Source organism: Pan paniscus, chromosome 12 (genome assembly GCF_029289425.2).
Source record: "Pan paniscus chromosome 12, NHGRI_mPanPan1-v2.0_pri, whole genome shotgun sequence".
Classification (NCBI taxonomy): domain Eukaryota; kingdom Metazoa; phylum Chordata; class Mammalia; order Primates; family Hominidae; genus Pan; species Pan paniscus.
The window spans coordinates 29,386,721-29,405,750 of NC_073261.2; the positions used below are offsets into that span (position 1 = coordinate 29,386,721).

At 36.9% G+C, this 19,030-nt stretch overlaps 1 protein-coding gene across 3 annotated transcripts in view; it reads left to right on the forward strand.

Moving 5' to 3' along the window:
• Positions 1 to 19,030, forward strand: part of TSGA10 (testis specific 10) — a 151,615-nt gene that overhangs the window by 95,646 nt on the left and 36,939 nt on the right. For all 3 annotated transcript variants that reach the window (XM_014343887.3, XM_014343885.3, XM_008970983.4), the window contains exon 16: positions 18,559 to 18,768. In XM_014343887.3, coding sequence (XP_014199373.1) covers positions 18,559 to 18,768 — 210 coding nt within the window. The remainder of the gene's footprint in view (positions 1 to 18,558; positions 18,769 to 19,030) is intronic.

The following is a 19,030-nucleotide window of genomic DNA, read 5'->3' on the forward strand; positions in this document are numbered from 1 at the left end:
AGGAATTTATCAATTTCTTCTAGATTTTCTAGTTTATTTGCGTAGAGGTGTGTATATTATGCTTTGATGGTAGTTTGTATTTCTGTGGGATCAGTGGTGATATCCCTTTATCATTTTTTACAGTGTCTATTTGACTGTTCTCTCTTTTCTTCTTTATTAGTCTGGCTAGGGGTTTATCTATTTTGTTGATCTTTTCAAAAAACCAGCTCCTAGATTCATTGATTTTGTTTGTTTGTTTTGTTTTTCTTTTTTCTTTTTTTTTAAATTATACTTTAAGTTCTAGGGTACATGTGCATAACGTGCAGGTTTGTTACATATGTATACATGTGTCATGTTGCTGTGCTGCACCCATTAACTCATCATTTACATTAGGTATATCTCCTAATTGCTTTCCCTCCCCCCTCCCCCCACTCCATGACAGGGCCCGGTGTGTGATGTTCCCCTTCCTGTGTCCAAGTGTTCTTATTGTTCAATTCCCACCTATGAGTGAGAACATGCAGTGTTTGGTTTCTTTGTCCTTGTGATAGTTTGCTGAGAATGATGGTTTCCAGCTTCATCCATGTCCCTACAAAGGACATGAACTCATCCTTTTTTATGGCTGCATAGTATTCCATGGTGTATATGTGCCACATTTTCTTAATCCAGTCTATCATTGATGGACATTTGGGTTGGTTCCAAGTCTTTGCTATTGTGAATAGTGCTGCAATAAACATACGTGTGCATGTGTCTTTATAGCAGCATGATTTATAATCTTTTGGGTATATACCCAGTAATGGGATGGCTGGGTCAAATGGTATTTCTAGTTCTAGATCCTTGAGGAATCGCCACACTGTCTCCCACAATGGTTGAAGTAGTTTACAGTCCCACCAACAGTGTAAAATTGTTCCTATTTCTCCACATCCTCTTCAGCACCTGTTGTTTCCTGTCATTTTAATGATCGCCATTGTATCTGATGTGAGATGGTATCTCATTGTGGTTTTGATTTGCATTTCTCTGATGGCCAGTGTTGATGAGCATTTTTTCATGTGTCTGTTGGCTGCATAAATGTCTTCTTTTGAGAAGTGTCTGTTCATATCCTTTGCCCACTTTTTGATGGGGTTGTTTGTTTTTTTCTTGTAAATTTGTTTGAGTTCTTTGTAGATTCTGGATATTAGCCCTTTGTCAGATGAGTAGATTGCAAAAATGTTCCCCCATTCTGTAGGTTGCCTGTTCACTCTGATGGTAGTTTCTTTTGCTGTGCAGAAGCTCTTTAGTTTAATTAGATCCCATTTGTCAATTTTGGCTTTTGTTGCCATTGCTTTTGGTGTTTTAGACATGAAGTCTTTGCCCATGCCTATGTCCTGAATGGTATTGCTTAGGTTTTCTTCTAGGGTTTTCATGGTTTTAGGTCAAATATTTAAATCTTTAATCCATCTTGAATTAATTTTTGTGTAAGGTGTAAGGAAGGGATCCAATTTCAGCTTTCTGCATATGGCTAGCCAGTTTTCCCAGTACCATTTATTAAACAGGGAATCCTTTCCCCATTTCTTGTTTTTGTCAGGTTTGTCAAACATGATGGTTTAGATCATGGTTGTAGATGTGTGGTATTATTTTTGAGGGCTCTGTTCTGTTCCATTGGTCTATGTCTCTGTTTTGGTACCAGTACCATGCTGTTTTGGTTACTGTAGCCTTGTAATATAGTTTGAAGTCAGGTAACATGATGCCTCCAGCTTTGTTTTTTTTGCTTAGGATTGTCTTGGCAATGTGGGTTCTTTTTTGGTTCCATATGAACTTTAAAGTAGTTTTTTCCAATTCTGTGAAGAAAGTCATTGGTGGCTTGACGGGATGGCATTGAATCTATAAATTACCTTGGGCAGTATGGCCATTTTCATGATATTGATTCTTCCTATCCATGAGCATGGAATGTTCTTCCGTTTGTTTGTGTCCTCTCTTATTTTCTTGAGCAGTGGTTTGTAGTTCTCCTTGAAGAGGTCCTTCATGTCCCTTGTAAGTTGGATTCCTAGGTATTTTATTCTCTTTGAAGCAATTGTGAATGGGAGTTCACTCCTGATTTGGCCCTCAGTTTGTCTATTATTGGTGTATAAGAATTCTTGTGATTTTTGCACATTGATTTTGTATCCTGAGACTTTGCTGAAGTTGCTTATCAGCTTAAGGAGATTTTGGGCTGAGACAATGGGGTTTTCTAAATATACAATCATGCTATCTTCAAACAGGGACAATTTGACTTCCTCTTTTCCTATTTGAATACCCTTTATTTCTTTCTCCTGCCTGATTGCCCTGGCCAGAACTTCCAACAGTTGAATAGGAGTGGTGAGAGAGGGCATCCCCTTCTTGTGCCAGTCTTCAAAGGGAATGCTTCCAGTTTTTGCACATTCATTATGATATTGGCTGTGGGTTTGTCATAAATAGCTCTTATTATTTTGAGATACATCCCATCAATACCTAGTTTATTGAGAGTTTTTAGCATGAAGAGCTGCTGAATTTTGTCAAAGGCCTTTTCTGCATCTATTGAGATAATCATGTGGTTTTTGTCTTTGGTTCTGTTTATGTGATGGATTACATTTATTGATTTCCATATGTTGAACCAGCCTTGCATCCCAGGGATGAAGCCCGCTTGATCATGGTGGATAAGCTTTCTGACGTACTGCTGGATTCGGTTTGCCAGTATTTTATTGAGGATTTTTGCATCGATGTTCATCAAGGATATTGGTCTAAAATTATCCTTTTTTTGTTGTATCTCTGCCAGTCTTTGGTATCAGGATGATGCTGGCCTCATAAAATGAGTTAAGGAGGATTCCCTCTTTTTCTGTTGATTGGAATACTTTCAGAAGGAATGGTACCAGCTCCTCCTTGTACCTCTTGTAGAATTCAGCTATGAATCCGTCTGGTCCTGGACTTTTTTTGGTTGGTAAGCTATTAATTATTGCCTCAATTTCAGAGCCTGTTATTTGTCTATTCAGGGATTCAACTTCTTCCTGATTTAGTCTTGGGAGGGTGTATGTGTCCAGGAATTTATCCGTTTCTTCTAGATTTTCAAGTTTATTTGTGTAGAGGTGTTTATAGTATTCTCTGATGGTAGTTTCTATCTCTATGGGATCAGTGGTGATATCCCATTTTTCATTTTGTATTGCATCTATTTGATTCTTCTCTCTTTTCTTCTTTATTAGTCTTGCATAGTGGTCTATCAGTTTTGTTGATCTTTTCAAAAAAAATTTTTGAAGGGTTTTTTGTGTCTCTATATCCTTCAGTTCTTCTCTGTTCTTAGTTATTTCTTGCCTTCTGCTAGCTTTTGAATGTGTTTGCTCTTGCTTCTCTAGTTCTTTTAATTGTGATGTTAGTTTGTCAATTTTAGATCTTTCTTGCTTTCTCTTGTGGGCATTTAATGCTATAAATTTCCCTCTACACACTGCTTTAGCTGTGTCCCAGAGATTCTAGTATGTTGTGTCTTTGTTCTCATTGGTTTCAAAGAACATCTTTATTTCTGCCTTCATTTTGTTATGTACTCAGTAGTCATTCAGGAGCAGGTTGTTCAGTTTCCATGTAGTTGAGTGGTTTTGAGTGAGCTTCTTCATCCTGAGTTTTAGTTGATTGCACTGTGGTCTGAGAGACAGTTTGTTAGAATTTCTGTTCTTTTACATTTGCTGAGGAGTGCTTTACTTCCAACTATGTGGTCAATTTTGGAATAAGTGTGGTGTGGTGCTGAGAAGAATGTATATTCTGTTGATTTGGGGTGGAGTGTTCTGTAGATGTCTATTAGGTCTGCTTGGTGCAGAGCTGAGTTCAATTCCTGGGTATCCTTGTTAACTTTCTGTCTTGTTGATCTGTCTAATGTTGACAGTGGGGTGTTAAAGTCTCCCATTATTATTATGTGGGAGTCTAAGTCTCTTTGTAGATCTCTAAGGACTTGCTTTATTCATCTGGGTACTCCTGTATTGGGTACATATATATTTAGGATAGTTAGCTCTTCTTGTTGAATTGGTCCCTTTACCATTATGTAATGGCCTTCTTTGTCTCTTTTGATCTTTGTTGGTTTAAAGTCTGTTTTATCAGAGACCAGGATTGCAACTCCTGCCATTTTTTGTTTTCCATTTGCTCTTCCTCCATCCGTTTATTTTGAGCCTATGTATGTCTCTGCACATGAGATGGGTCTCCTGCATACAGCACACTGATGGGTCTTGACTCTTTATCAAATTTGCCAGTCTGTGTCTTTTAATTGGAGCATTTAGCCCATTTACATTTAAGGTTAATATTGTCATGTGTGAATTTGATCCTGTCATTATGATGTTAGCTGGTTATTTTGCTCGTTAGTTGATGCAGTTTCTTCCTAGCATCAATGGTCTTTACAATTTGTCATGTTTTTGCAGTGGCTGGTACCAGTTGTTCCTTTCCATGTTTAGTGCTTCCTTCAGGAGCTCTTGTAAGGCAGGCCTGGTGGTGACAAAATCTCTCAGCATTTGCTTGTCTTTAAAGCATTTTATTTCTCCTTCACTTTTGAAGCTTAGTTTGGCTGGATATGAAATTCTGCGTTGAAAATTCTTTTCTTTAAGAATGTTGAATATTGGCCCTGCTCTCTTCTGGCTTGTAGAATTTCTGCCGAGAGATCCTCTGTTAGTCTGATGGGCTTCCCTTTGTGGGTAACCCGACCTTTCTTTCTGGCTGCCCTTAACATTTTTTCCTTCATTTCAACTTTGGTGAATCTGACAATTATGTGTCTTGGAGTTGCCCTTCTCAAGGAGTATCTTTGTGGCATCAGTGATTTTTTGAAGGGTTTTTTGTGTCTCTGTCTCCTTCAGTTCTGCTCTGATCTTAGTTATTTCTTGTCTTCTGCTAGCTTTTGAATTTGTTTGCTCTTGCTTCTCTAGTTCTTTTAATTGTGATGTTAGGGTGTCGATTTTAGATTTTTCTTGCTTTCTTTTGTGGGCATTTAGTGCTATAAATTTCTCTCTACCCACTGCTTTAAATGTGTCCCAGAGATTCTGTTACGTTCTGTCTTTGTTCTTGTTGGTTTCCAAGAACATCTTTATTTCTGCCTTCATTTTGTTATGTACCCAGTAGTCATTCAGGAGCAGGTTGTTCAGTTTCCATGTAGTTGTGCGGTTTTGAGTGAGTTTCTTAATCCTGAGTTCTAATTTGATTGCACTGTGGTCTGAGAAACTGTTTATTATGATTTCCGTTATTTTGCATTTGCTGAGGAGTGTTTTACTTCCAATTATATGGTCAATTTTAGAATAAGTGTGATGAGGTGCTGAGAAGAATGTATATTCTGTTGATTTGGAGTGGAGAGTTCTGTTGTCTGCTTGGTCCGCTTGGTCCAGAGCTGAGTTCAAGTCCTGAATACCTTTGTTAATTTTCTGTCTCATTGATTTGTCTAATATTGACATTGGGGTGTTAAAATCTCCCACTATTATTGTGTGGGAGTCTAAGTCTCTCATAGGTCTTTAAGAACTTGTTTTATGAATCTGGGTGTTCCTGTATTGGGTGCATATATATTTAGGATAGTTAGCTTTTCTTGTTGCATTGATGTTTTTACCATTATTTTATGCCCTTCTTTGTCTCTTTTGATCTTTGTTGGTTTAAAGTCTGTTTTATCAGAGATTAAAATTGCAACTCCTGATTTTTTTTTTGCTTTCCATTTGCTTGGTAAATATTCCTCCATCCCTTTATTTTGAGCCTATGTATGTTTTCGTACGTGAGATGGATCTCCTGAATACATCACACCAATGGGTCTTGACTATCCAATTTGCCAGTCTGTGTCTTTTAATTGGGGCATTTAGCCCAGTTACATTTAAGGTTAATATTGTTATGTGTGAATTCGATCCTGTCATTATGATGCTACCTGGTTATTTTGCCCATTAGTTGGTGAAGTTTCATCATAGTGTTGATGGTCTTTACAATTTGGTATGTTTTTGCAGTGGCTGGTACCAGTTTTTCCTATCCAATTTTAGTGCTTTTTTCAGAGCTCTTGTAAGGCAGGCCTGGTGGTGACAAAATGTCCCAGCATTTGCTTGTCTGTGAAGGATTTTATTTCTCCTTCTCTTATGAAGCTTAGTTTGGCTGGATATGAAATTCTGGGTTGAGAATTCTTTCCTTTAAGAATGTTGAATATTGGCTCCCACTCTCTTCTGGCTTGTAGCATTTCTGTAGAGATTTTCCCTTCATTCTGAAAGGTAGTTCTCCTGGGTGTAGGCTTCTTGGTTGACAAGAATTCTTGGTATTTTGGGTTGTGTTGTTTTTTGAGCTCTTTGAATATGTTAGATCACTGCTTTCTGGATTCCATTGTTTCTGCTTAGAAGTCAGTTGTTAATATTATTGGAGTTCCTGTGCAATTGACAAGCCATTTTTCCCTTGCTGCTTTCAAGATATTTTCCTTGCTTTCCGCATTTTTATAATGATGTGTCTGATTGTAGATCTCTTAGCTTTTATCCTACTTGCTTATTTAGCATGCTAAATATGAAGATGAAAAATTTCCTTGAAATTTATGAAGTTTCCAGCCATTATTTTTTCAATTATTTCTTCTGGTCCTTTCTATATCCTCTCCTTCTAGTACTATCATTATATGTAGGTTGGTGTGCTTAATAGTGTCCTATATTTTTCTGAGGTTTGTTCATTTTTCTTCATTCTGCTTTTTTTCTTCATCAAATTGCATAATCTTCATCAGTCTTTTTTAAATTCATTAATTGTTTCCTCTGCCAGTTCAGAATCCACTGCTGAGACCCTCTGGGAAACCTTTTCATTTCAATTATTATAATTTCAAGTTTCAGACATTCCATTTTGTTCTTTTAAAAAAAATGATTTATATATATTTTTTGATAATCTTTATTTGATGAGACATTGTCATCATATCTTCCTTTACTTCATTAACCATGCATCATTAGGTCCTTGAACATATTTTTAATGCCTACTTTGAAGTTTTGCTTGTTAAATATGACATCTGGTTGCTTGAAAATGTGTTCTCCTCAATCTTACAAAATAAAGAATGGGGCCAGGCATGGTGGCCTCATCCCTGTAATCCCAGCACTTTGGGAGGCTGAGGCGGGAGGATCACCTGAGGCCAGGAGTTTGAGACCAGCCTGGCCAACATGGTGAAACCCTGTATCTACTAAAAAAAATTAGCCGGGCATGATGGTGCATGCCTGTAATCCCAGCTACTTGAGAGGCTGAGGCAGGAGAATCACTTGAACCTGGGAAGTGGAGGTTGCAGTGAGCTGAGATCACGCCACTACACTCCACCCTGGGCCACAAAGCAAGACTCCATCTCAAAAAAAAAAAAAAAGCTCACAAAACAATGCAGACAGTACCTCTTTCAGGTAAATATGCACTTTTGCACATATACGTATGTATGTATAGTCAGTATAGCACAGACAGAAGTTCAGAAAGCTATGCCCCAAATGTTGTAAGAGATCTGCTCCTGTTCCACTCCTAGGCTTGACAGTAGAGACAGTTACTGCAGTACCCAGCTTCAAGCCATGTTACACAGTGGCCAAAGAGCAGCCTGACTGAGGTGAGGGAAATCTCGTCTGGTCAGAGCCCCAGACAGCTGACCAGCCTTCTCCGTGCTACCTGCTGGGCCCTCTCTGCTGGATGGGCTGGCCATGTCCCGTCTACAGCACTTTCTTCCCTACTGAGGGGCCCTTTTAGGATGCCCCAGGGCCAACAAAATGCACCCAGTCATTTCTGTTCTAGAATGTGGTACCACATAAGACCTGCGCCCCAGCACATCTCAACTCAAAGACCTGTCTTGGCTCACAAAGGCTGTGAAGAGAACAATATAACACTGGCCAAGCCTCACAAAGCGAGTGACTCAAACCTTCAAAATGTTTGTGTTTATCTATAAAAATGTCATTTTCAACCAGAGAGGTTGCAGTGAGCCGAGACAGTACCACTGCACTCCAGCCTGGGCAACAGAGTAAGACCCTGTCTCAAAAAAAAAAAAAAAAAAAAAAAAGGTGGGGGGGCAATTGTCTATTCATGTGCATAGCCCACTTTTTGATCAGATTGTTTGTTTCTTTCTTGCTGATTTGTTTGAGTTCCTTGTACATTCTGGATATTATTATTTTATTGGATGCGTCGTTTGTGAAGATTTTCTCCCACTCTGGGGGCTGTCTGTTTACTCTGATGATTATTTCTTTTGCTGTGCAGAAGTTTTTTAGTTTAATTAAGTCCCATCTATTTATCTTTGTGTTGTATTTGCTTTTGTGTTCTTGGTAATGAAGGGTTTGCCTAAGCCAATGTCTAGAAGGGTTTTTCTGATGTTCTAGAATTTTTATGGTTTTAGGTCTTAGATTTAAGTCTTTGATCATTTTGAGTAGATTTTTGTATAAGGTGAGAGGTGAGGATCCAGTTTCATTCTTCTACATATAGCTTGCCAATTATCTCAGCACCATTTTGTTGAATAAGGTGTTCTTTCCCCACTTTATGTTTTTGTTTGCTCTGTCGAAGATCACTTGGCTGTAAGTTTTAGCTTTATTTCTGTGTTCTCTATTCTGTTCCATTGGTCTATGTGCCTATTTTTATACCAGTACCATGCTATTTTGGTAACATAGCCTTGTAGTATAGTTTGAAGTTGGGTAAGTGATGCCTCCAGATTTGTTCTTTTTGCTTAGTCTTGCTTTGGGTATTGTTAGAAATGCTTGTTCCCTGGTGTCGCAAAGAAATAGCACTTGAACATAAATTTAATTCCCTCAGCAAGGCCATTTTTACTTTCTGCAGAAAGGGTGCCCATTGCAGATGGAACAATGGTGAGAGCACACTTGAGCAAAGGAAAAGCAGACATGTTTATCTCTTATGCATTTGGGTCATCCTTACTGCAGTGTCCTGCATCCATTGGCTGGAGCTGGACCTCACAATCTTAAACTGATACCCAATTTGCTAATAACCTAAAACTTTCCTAAATAGGTAAGTGCAAGAGAGAACAAAGAAGAGGAAGTTGCTTATGAAAGGTTTAAGGAAGTAATAACATTTCCAAATAAGGAAGGGGCATAAGCTATGAGCTAAGACTTGCCTGGGCCTGTCCAGACATGCCTGAGTAAGCCAAAGCAACTAACTGGGCTAAAGTGTAAGAACTAATAGTTGATAGGAGGCTTTAGAGTAAGGAACTGTTATTCCTAGTGTCTATTATTTTATTTTTAAATCAAGACGAGCTTTGAAGATTAACTTTTCTACTTTCTACAGTATGCTGGCTCTTTTTTAGTCATATACGAATTTTAGGATGTTTAGGATTTTTTTTTTCTGGTTCTGTGAAGAATGATGATGGTATTTTGATGGGAATTGCCTTGAATTTGTATATTGTTTTTGGCAGTATGCTCATTTTTACAATATTGATTCTACCCATCCATGAGCATGGGATGTGTTTCCATTTGTTTGTGTCATAAATGATTTCTTTCAGCAGTGTTTTGTAGTTTTCCTTGTAGAGCTCTTTCACCTCCTTGGTTAGGTATATTCCTAAGTTGTGTTTTTTTGTTTTTTGTTTTTTGTTTTTGCTATTGTAAAAGGAGTTGAGTTCTTGATTTGATTCTCAACTTGGTCACTGTTGGTGTATAGCAGTGATGATTTATTACATTGATTTTGTATACTGAATTCATTTATCAGATCTGGGAGCTTTTGGATGAATCTTTAGAGTTTTCTAGGTATATGATCATATAATTGGCGAACAGTGACAATTGACTTCCTCTTTACCAATTTGGGTGCCTTTTATTTCTTTCTGTTGTCTGATTGCTCTGGCTAAGACTTCCAGTACTATGTTGAATAGAAGTAGTGAAAGTGGGCATTCTTGTCTTGTTCTAGTTCTTAGGGGGAATGCTTTCAACTTTTCCCCATTCGGTAATATTGCCTGTGGGTTTGTCATAGATGGCTTTTATTACCTTAGGGTATGTCCCTTCTATGCTGATTTTGCTGAGGGTTTTAATGATAAAGGAATACTGGAGTTTGTCATATGTTTTGTCTGCATCTATGGAGATGATCATGTGATTTTTGTTTTTAATTCTGTTTATGTGGTCTATCATATTTATTGACTTACTTATGTTAAACCATCCCTGCATCCCTGATATGAAACCCATTTGATCATGATGTATTATCTTTTTGTTATGCTGTTGGATTCAGCTAGCTAGTATTTTATTGAGGATTTTTGCAGCTATGTTCATCAGGGATATTGGTCTGTAGTTTCTTTTTTTGTTATGTCCTTTCCTAGTTTTGGTATTAGTGTGATATTGGCTTCATAGAATGATTTAGGGAGCATTCTTTCTCTGCCTTGTGGAATAATTTCAGTAGGATTGGTACCAGTTCTTTGAATGACAGAATTCAGCTGTGAATTGATCTGGTCCTGGACTTTTCTTCATTGGCAGGCAGTTTTTTGTTTTTGTTTCTTGTTTTTTTGTTTTTTACCATTTGAATCTTGCTGCTTGTAATCTAGAAGGGTTGTATATTTCCAGGAATTTATCCATTTCCTCTAGGTTTTCTAGTTTATGCATGTAACAATGTTCATAGTAGCCTTGAATGATCTTTTGTATTTCCATGGTATTGGTTGTAATAGCTCCCATTTCGTTTCTAACTGGACTTATTTGGATCTTCTCTGCTCTTTTCTTGGTTAATCTCACTAATAGTCTATCAGCTTTGTTTACCTTCTCAACCAGCTTTTTGTTTCTTTTATCTTTTGTAGTGGTTTTTTTTTTTTTTTTTTTGGTTGTTTCCATTTATTTAGTTCTGCTCTGATCTTTGTTATTTCTTTTCTTCTGCTGGGTTTGAGTTTGGTTTGTTCTTGTTTCTCTAGTTCCTTGAGGTGTGACCTTAGATTGTGCTCTTTCAGACTTTTTGATGTAGGCATTTAATAGTATGAACTTTCCTCTTAGTACCACTTTTGCTGTATCCCAGAGGTTTTGATAAGTTGTGGCACTATTATTGTTCAGCTCAAATAATTTTTTAATTTCCATCTCGATTTCATTGTTGAACCAGAGATCATTCAAGAGCAGATTATTTAATGTCCATGTATTTTTATAGTTTTGAGGGTTCCTATTGGAGGTAATTTCCAGTTTTATTCCATTGTGGTTTGAGAAGATACTTGATACAAATTCGATTTTTAAAAATTTATTGAGACTTGTTTTATGGCCTATCATATGGTCTGTTTTGGAGAATGTTCCTTGTGCTGATTAATAGAATGTATGTCCTGCAATTGTTCGGTAGAATGTTCTGTAAATATCTGTGAAGTGCATTTGTTCTAGGGTATAGTTTAAGTCCATTGTTTCTTTTTAAACTTTCTGTCTTAATGACCTGTCTATTGAAGTCCCCCACTATTATTGTGTTGCTATCTATCTCATTTTTTAGGTCTAGTAGTAATTGCTTATAAATTTGGGAGCTCCAATGTTAGATGCATAAATATTTAGAACTGTGAGATTTTCCTCTTAGACTCTTCCTTTTATCATTATATAATGTCCCTCTTTGTCTTTTTTAACTGTTGTTGCTTTAAAGTTTGCTTTGTCTGATATAAGAATAGCTACTCCTGCTCTCTTTTGGTTTTCATTTTGTATGGAATATGTTTTTCCACCCCTTTACTTAAGTTTGTATGAGTCCTTATGTGTTAGGTGAGTCTCTTGAAGACATCAGATACTTATTTAGTGAATTCTTATCAATTCTGCCATTCTGTGTCTTTTAGGCAGAGCATTTAGACCATTTACATTCAATGTTAGTATTGAGATGTGAGGTACTATTATTCATTATGCTACTTGTTGCCTGAATACTTTGTTTTTCTTTAATTGTGTTATTGTTTTATAGGCCTTGTGAGAGTTATACTTTAAAGAGATTCTATTTTGGTGTATTTCAAGGTTTTGTCTCAAGATTTAGAACTCCTGTCGGCAGTTCTCATAGTGCTGACATGGTAGTGGCAACTTCTCTCAGCGTTTGTCTGAAAAAAAACTTTTTTTTTTTTTTTTCATTTTTGAAGCTTAGTTTCACTGGAGACAAAATCTTGGCTGATAATTGTTTTGTTTAAGGAGGTAAAAGATAGGACCCCAATCCCTTCTAGCTTGTATGGTTTCTGCTAAGAAATCTGCTATTAATCTGATAGGTTTTTCTTTATAGGTTACTCGATGCTTTTGCCTCACAGATCTTAAGATTCTTTCTTTTGTGTTTATTTATTTATTTATTTATTTTTGAGATGGAATTTCGCTCTTGTTGACCAGGGGGAGTGCAATGGCGCGATCCCAGCTCACTGCAACCTCTGCCTCCTGAATTCACATGATTCTTCTGCCTCAGGCTCCAGAGTAGCTGGGATTACAGGCACCCACCACCACACCCAGCTAATTTTTGTATTTTTAGTAGAAACAGCGTTTCACCATGTTGGCCAGGCTGGTCTCGAACTCCTGACCTCAGGTGATCCACCTGCCCCGGGCTCCCAAAGTGCTGGGATTATAGATGTGAGCCACCGTACCTGGCCTGTGTTGACTTTAGATAACCTGATAACTATGTGCCTAGGTGATGATCTTTCTGCAATGAATTTACAGGTATTCTTTGGACTTCTTGTATTTGGATGTTTAGATCTCTAGCAAGGATGGAAAGTTTTCCTCAATTATTCCCTTAAATAAGTTTTCCAAACTTTTAGATTTCTCTTCTTTCTCAGGAACACCAATTACTCTTAGGTTTAGTGATTTAGCATAATCTTAAACTTCTTGGAGGGTTTGTTATTATTAATATTTTTTTTTCGAGACAGAGTTTCACTTTTGTTGCCCAGGCTGGAGTGCAATGGCACAATTTCAGCTCACTGCAACCTCCACCTCCTGGGTTCAAGCAATTCTCCTGCCTCAGCTTGCCAGTGTTATTTTTTTTAATTCTTTTTTCCTTCTCTTTGTTGCAATGGGTTAATTCAAAAGCCTTGTCTTCATGCTCTCAATTTCTTTCTTCTGTTTGTTCTAGTCTATTGTTGAAACTTTCCAGTGTTTTTTGCCTTTTTCTAAGTTTGACTTTCATTTGCAAAAGTTGTGATTGTTTTTTATTCATGCTATCTATTTCTCTGGAAATTTTGTCATCCATATCCTATATTTCTTAAAATTTCTTTAAGTTGATTTTCATCTTTTTCTGGTGCCTTCTTGAGTAGCTTAATAATCTACCTTCTGAATGCATTTTCTGGCAATGCAGGAAATGCCATTAAGAGATTTGTCATTCAGATATTTCTGGCAATTCAGTTCCCAATAAGTTCCTCATTTTCCATCTGACACTTCCTCAGCCTGGACTTCACTGCTTATATCACTATAAGCATTTTGGTCACAACAATTTTACAAGTCTCTAGGGAGTTCCAAACTTTCCCTCATCTTCCTGTCTTCTGAGTCCTCTACACTCTTCCAACTTCTGCCAGTTACCCAATTACAAAGCTGCTGCCACATTTGCAGGTATTTTTATGGCAATGCCCCACTCAGTACCAGTTTTCTGTACTAGTTCTCACATTCTTATAAAAAGAATACCTGAGGCTGGGTAATTTATAAAGAAAAGAGCTTTAATTGGCTCACGGTTCCACATGCTCTACAGGAAACACAGTGGCTTCTGCTATGCTTCTGGGGAGGCCTCAGGAAACTTTTACTCATAGCAGAAGCCAGAATGGGAGCAGGCACATTACAGGACCAGAGCAGGAGGAAGAGAGAGGGCAGGGAAGGTGTTACATACTTTTAAACAACCAGATCTTATGAGAACTCACTCACCATCAGGAGAACAGCACCAAGGGGATGGTGATAAACCATTCATGAAGGATTCACCCCTATTATTCAATCACTTCCCATGATGCCCCACCTCCAACATTGAGGATTATAACGTGACATGAGATTTAAGTGGGAACACAGATCCAAATCATATGAATTAGCTAGGACTTCTAGAAATATGTTGAATAGAACTGTTGAAAGAAGACATTGTTGCGTTGTTCCCAATCTTAGAGGAAAAACATCTAGTTTCTCACCCTTGTCTGATGTTAGCTGTAGATTTTTTGTAGATTTTCTTTATCAAATTGAGAATTCTCTTCTATTCCTACTTTGTTGACAGCTTTTGTCATGAATGAATATTGGATTTTGTCAAATGCTTTTTCTACATCTATGGATGTGACCATATGATTTCATTAGCCTGTTGATGTGATGGATTACATCAACTGATTTTTGAATGTTGAATCAGCTTTGAGTATCCAAAATAAATTGCACTTGGTCATGGTGTATAAGTCTTTTTACACTTTATTGTATTTAATTTCCTACTATCTTGTTGAAGATTTTGCATGTATTTTTCTGAGCGATATTAGTCTATAATTTTTATTTCTTGTAATGTCTTCCACTGATTTTGGTATTAGGGTAAATCATTTGTGCTATTTTCAAGAAATTGGTCCATTTGATCTAAGTTATCAAATTTGTGGGCATGGAGTTATTAATAATATTCCCTTATTATTTTTATGTCTATATAGTCCATAGTAATGGCTTCTCTTTTATTTCAGTATTAGTAATTTTTTCTTGATTAGCCTGCCCATATGTGCATCATTTTATTGATCTTTTAAAGGAACCAACTTTTGATTTCTTTGATTTACTCTATTAATTTCCTGTTTTCAGTTTCATAGATTTCTGCTCTTATTTTTCTTTTCTTCTGTGTATATAGTTTGGATGTTTGTTCTCTCCAAATTTCATGTTGAAATGTGATCTCTAATGTTGGAGATGGGGCCTAGTGGGAGGTGTTTGGGTAATGGAGGCAGTTCTCATGAATGGCTTGGTCCTCTCCTCAGGCTAATGGGTTGACATGGGATCTGGTTGTTAAAAGGTATCTGGGGCCGGACTTGTGGCTTACGCCTGTAATCCCAGCACTTTGGGAGGCCTAGGAGGATGGATCACTTGAGGCCAGGAGTACGAGACCAGCCTGGCCAGCATAGCGAAACCCTGTCTCTACTAAAAATACAAAAATGCACAGGGCATGATGGCACACACCTGTAATCCCAGCTACTCAGGAGACTGAGGCATGAGAATTGCTTGAGCCTGGGAGGCAGAGGTTGTATTCGGCAGAGATTGTACTACTGCATTCCAGCCTAGGCGATGGAATAAGACTTTGTCTCAAAAAAAAAGGTACCTGAGACCTCTTTTCTCTCTCCCTTGCTCACTGTTTTGATATGTGACACACCTCCTCCCCACTTGCCTTCCACCATCAATAAAAGCTTCCCAAGGCCCTCCCCAGAAGCAGATGCTGGCACCATGCTTGTATGGCTAGTAAAACCATGAGCCAAATAGACCTCTTTTTTTTTTTTTTAATAAATTACACAGTCTCAGGTATTCTTTTATAGCAACACAAAACACACCAATACATCTGGGTTTTTTTGGATTTAATATGTTCTTTTTTTTTTTTTTTTAGGGTTAGAAATGTTCTTTTTTTTTTTTTTAATTATACTTTAAGTTTTAGGGTACTCGTGCACATTGTGCAGGTTAGTTACATATGTATACATGTGCCATGCTGGTGCGCTGCACCCACTAACTCGTCATCTAGCATTAGGTATATCTCCCAATGCTATCCCTCCCCCCTCCCCCCTCCCCACCACAGTCCCCAGAGTGTGATATTCCCCTTCCTGTGTCCATGTGATCTCATTGTTCAATTCCCACCTATGAGTGAGAATATGCGGTGTTTGGTTTTTTGTTCTTGCGATAGTTTACTGAGAAGGATGGTTTCCAATTTCATCCATGTCCCTACAAAGGACATGAACTCATCCTTTTTTATGGCTGCATAGTATTCCATGGTGTTCATCTCACACCAGTTAGAATGGCAATCATTAAAAAGTCAGGAAACAACAGGTGCTGGAGAGGATGTGGAGAAATAGGAACACTTTTACACTGTTGGTGGGACTGTAAACTAGTTCAACCATTGTGGAAGTCAGTGTGGCGATTCCTCAGGGATCTAGAACTAGAAATACCATTTGACCCAGCCATCCCATTACTGGGTATATACCCAAAGGACTATAAATCATGCTGCTATAAAGACACATGCACACATATGTTTATTGCAGCACTATTCACAATAGCAAAGACTTGGAACCAACCCAAAAGTCCAACAATGATAGACTGGACTAAGAAAATGTGGCACATAATATGTTCTTTTTTCCCCTAGTTTCCTAAGGTAGAAGCTTAGGTTATTGATTTTTTTTTTTTTTTTTTTTTTTGAGACAGAGTTTCACTCTTGTTGCCCAGGCTGGAGTGCAATGGCACGATCTTGGCTCACTGCAACCTCTGCCTGCCAGGTTCAAGTGATTCTTCTGCCTCAGCCTCCTGAGTAGCTGGGATTACAGGCACCTGCCACCACACCCAGCTAATTTTTTGTATTTTTAGTACAGACAGGGTTTCATTATGTTGGCCAGGCTGGTCTCAAACTCCTGACCTCAGGCAATACACCTGCCTCGGCCTCCCAAAGTGCTAGGATTACAGACATGAGCCACCACACCCGGCCAGGTTATTGATTTTAGATATTCCTTCTTTTCTAATATATGCACTCAGTGCTATAAATTTCTTGTAAGTACTGCTTTAACTACATGCCACAAATTTTGGTAAGTTATATTTTAATTTTTGTTTCATTCAAAATATTCTAAATTTTTTTTGTGATTTCTTCTTTGACCTATGTGTTAAATTTAGAAGTATGTTGTTAAATTTCTAAATATTTTAGGATTTTCCAACTATCCTTCTGTTAATGTATTTCTAGTTCAACTCCATTGTGATCTGAGAGTATACTTTGTATGATTTTTGCTCTTTTAAGTTTGTTTAGATGTGTTTTATAGGGCATACGTAGTCTGTCTTAGTGAATGTTGCATGTGAGCTTGAAAAGAATGTGTATTCTGCTGTTTTTGGATAAAGTACTCTGTAAATATCTAGATCCAATTGATTGATAATGCTGTTCAGTTGAATTGTATCCTTGCTGACTTTCTGCCTGCTTGATCTGTCAGTTACTGATACACGGGTGTTGCATTCTCCAATAATAATCTATAATAGTAATCTAGAATAGTAGATATGGGTATCTCTCCTTGCCATCCTATCAATTTTTTTGACTTACATATGTTGGCATGCTCTGTTGTTAGGAATGTGCACATTAAGGATTGTTATGTCTTCTTTGAAAATTAACTTTTTATAATCATTATGTCATGCCCTCTCTTTATTACTGATAATTTTCCTTTCTCTGAAATTTGCTTTGTCTGAAATTAATGTAGCTACCCCAACTTTCCTTTTATTAGCATTAACATTTGAATATTAATATTAATTTATTGTAGCTAAATAAGTAGATCTTGTTTTCTTATCCACTCTGACCATTTGTCTTAATTGGGGTATATAGATTAGTCACAGTTAAAGTAATTATAGTTGGATTAATATTTCCCATATTTATAAGTATCTTTAATTTATTGCCCTGTTCATTTGTTTGTTTAGTCTTCAGCTGCTCTTCTGCCTTTTCTGGTTTTAATCGAGCATGTTATATAATTCCATTTTGTTTTTTCTCTTAGGGTATTAATTATATTTTCTTTGTATGTATTTATATAGTTATTTGTATCATTATTTGATTAATATATGACTTCTCTAGTAGTCTGGATGTTTCATTAGAGCAGATACCACATACAATCAAATATGTACCTAGGCACAGTGACTGGAACATAGAGTATATTCAATATATGTGTGATGAATGGGTGGGTGGATGGAAGGATGGATAAAAAGTTGGCTTGGAGAATAAGAAAGAGTGAGTGAGGAAGGAAGAGAAGAGATAGAGAAAAAGTAGGAGTGAATTATGGCCAAATAACTTATAATGGGAGCAAATTCTAGTGCTTTACACTTGTAAAATCACTTGTAAAAACACATAAATTTATTTGCCTCTCAGTTCTACTTGTCTTCACATTATAGCAAACAAATACTTCTCTGTAGGTGGCAGTGCACTTACATAAGACATTTTTCTGAAAGAAAAGGGTGGGGGTGGAATTATCTTGAACATTCGAAAGCATTTATGTAACTTGAATCTCATAGTTTTAAAAACACACTCTTATTTCCTATAATGTGGATATATACTTAATTTATACTTGCCCTTAGTCTCTTTCCCTCAGAGGTATTAGTAAGTGTTAAAGAGTTATCAGTTTTCATTTTATGACATTATGATTGAAATTGACATGCCAGTCAAGAATTCAAAAACAGATGTTGTGAATAAAACAGTGGCTAGCATTTTTGTTTTTAACAACAACAATAGCATTTGTATTATAAAATAATTGAAACTGGCTAATATAGGTAAAACTGTTGGTCAAATGATATATCTCAACTTGTTTTGGGGCTGGAGACTTTTAAGTGGGAAAGGTTTTTTTTTTCCTAAGTACATTAAAAAGAATGACCAGTTGACCACCCTGCTCATGAATTTTATGTAAAAAAAAAAAGTCAAAACCTGAATTTATCTTAGACTGTTGGTACATATTGTTACCACCTGTATTATTTAAACTTCATACAATCTAAGTGCACTACTCTTAGATTTGCCCCACTTCATTTTTCCATGTTATAGTTTCCTTCCAGTTTAATATATATGTATACATACATATATATAATTTTATTCTTACAGCACTTAAATGCAGAAAGGTCTTACAAGTCCCAGATTTCTACCTTACATAAATCTGTTGTAAAAATGGAAGAGGAGCTTCAGAAGGTTCAGTTTGAAAAAGTGTCCGCTCTTGCAGATTTGTCTTCTACTAGGGAACTCTGTATTAAACTTGACTCAAGCAAAGAACTTCTTAATCGACAGCTGGTTGCTAAAGATCAAGAAATAGAAATGGTATGTAATATATTTTTAAAATCTTTAAAATTGCTATTACTGTAAAGTCAGTATAATTTTGGAAAAGTAAGTTCTTTTTTATGTAATATTACATGAATCCATGTCTTTGAACTTAGATTTTATTTTTAAAATCCAAGAGGTTAGTTTATGACAGCTGTATTCCAGACAACTTAAGACTGTAACAGAAACTCTTCCTTTGAGCATGTAATTTGCATTTACTTTTAGCCAGCAGAATCATAAAACCATTGACATAGCGATCAGC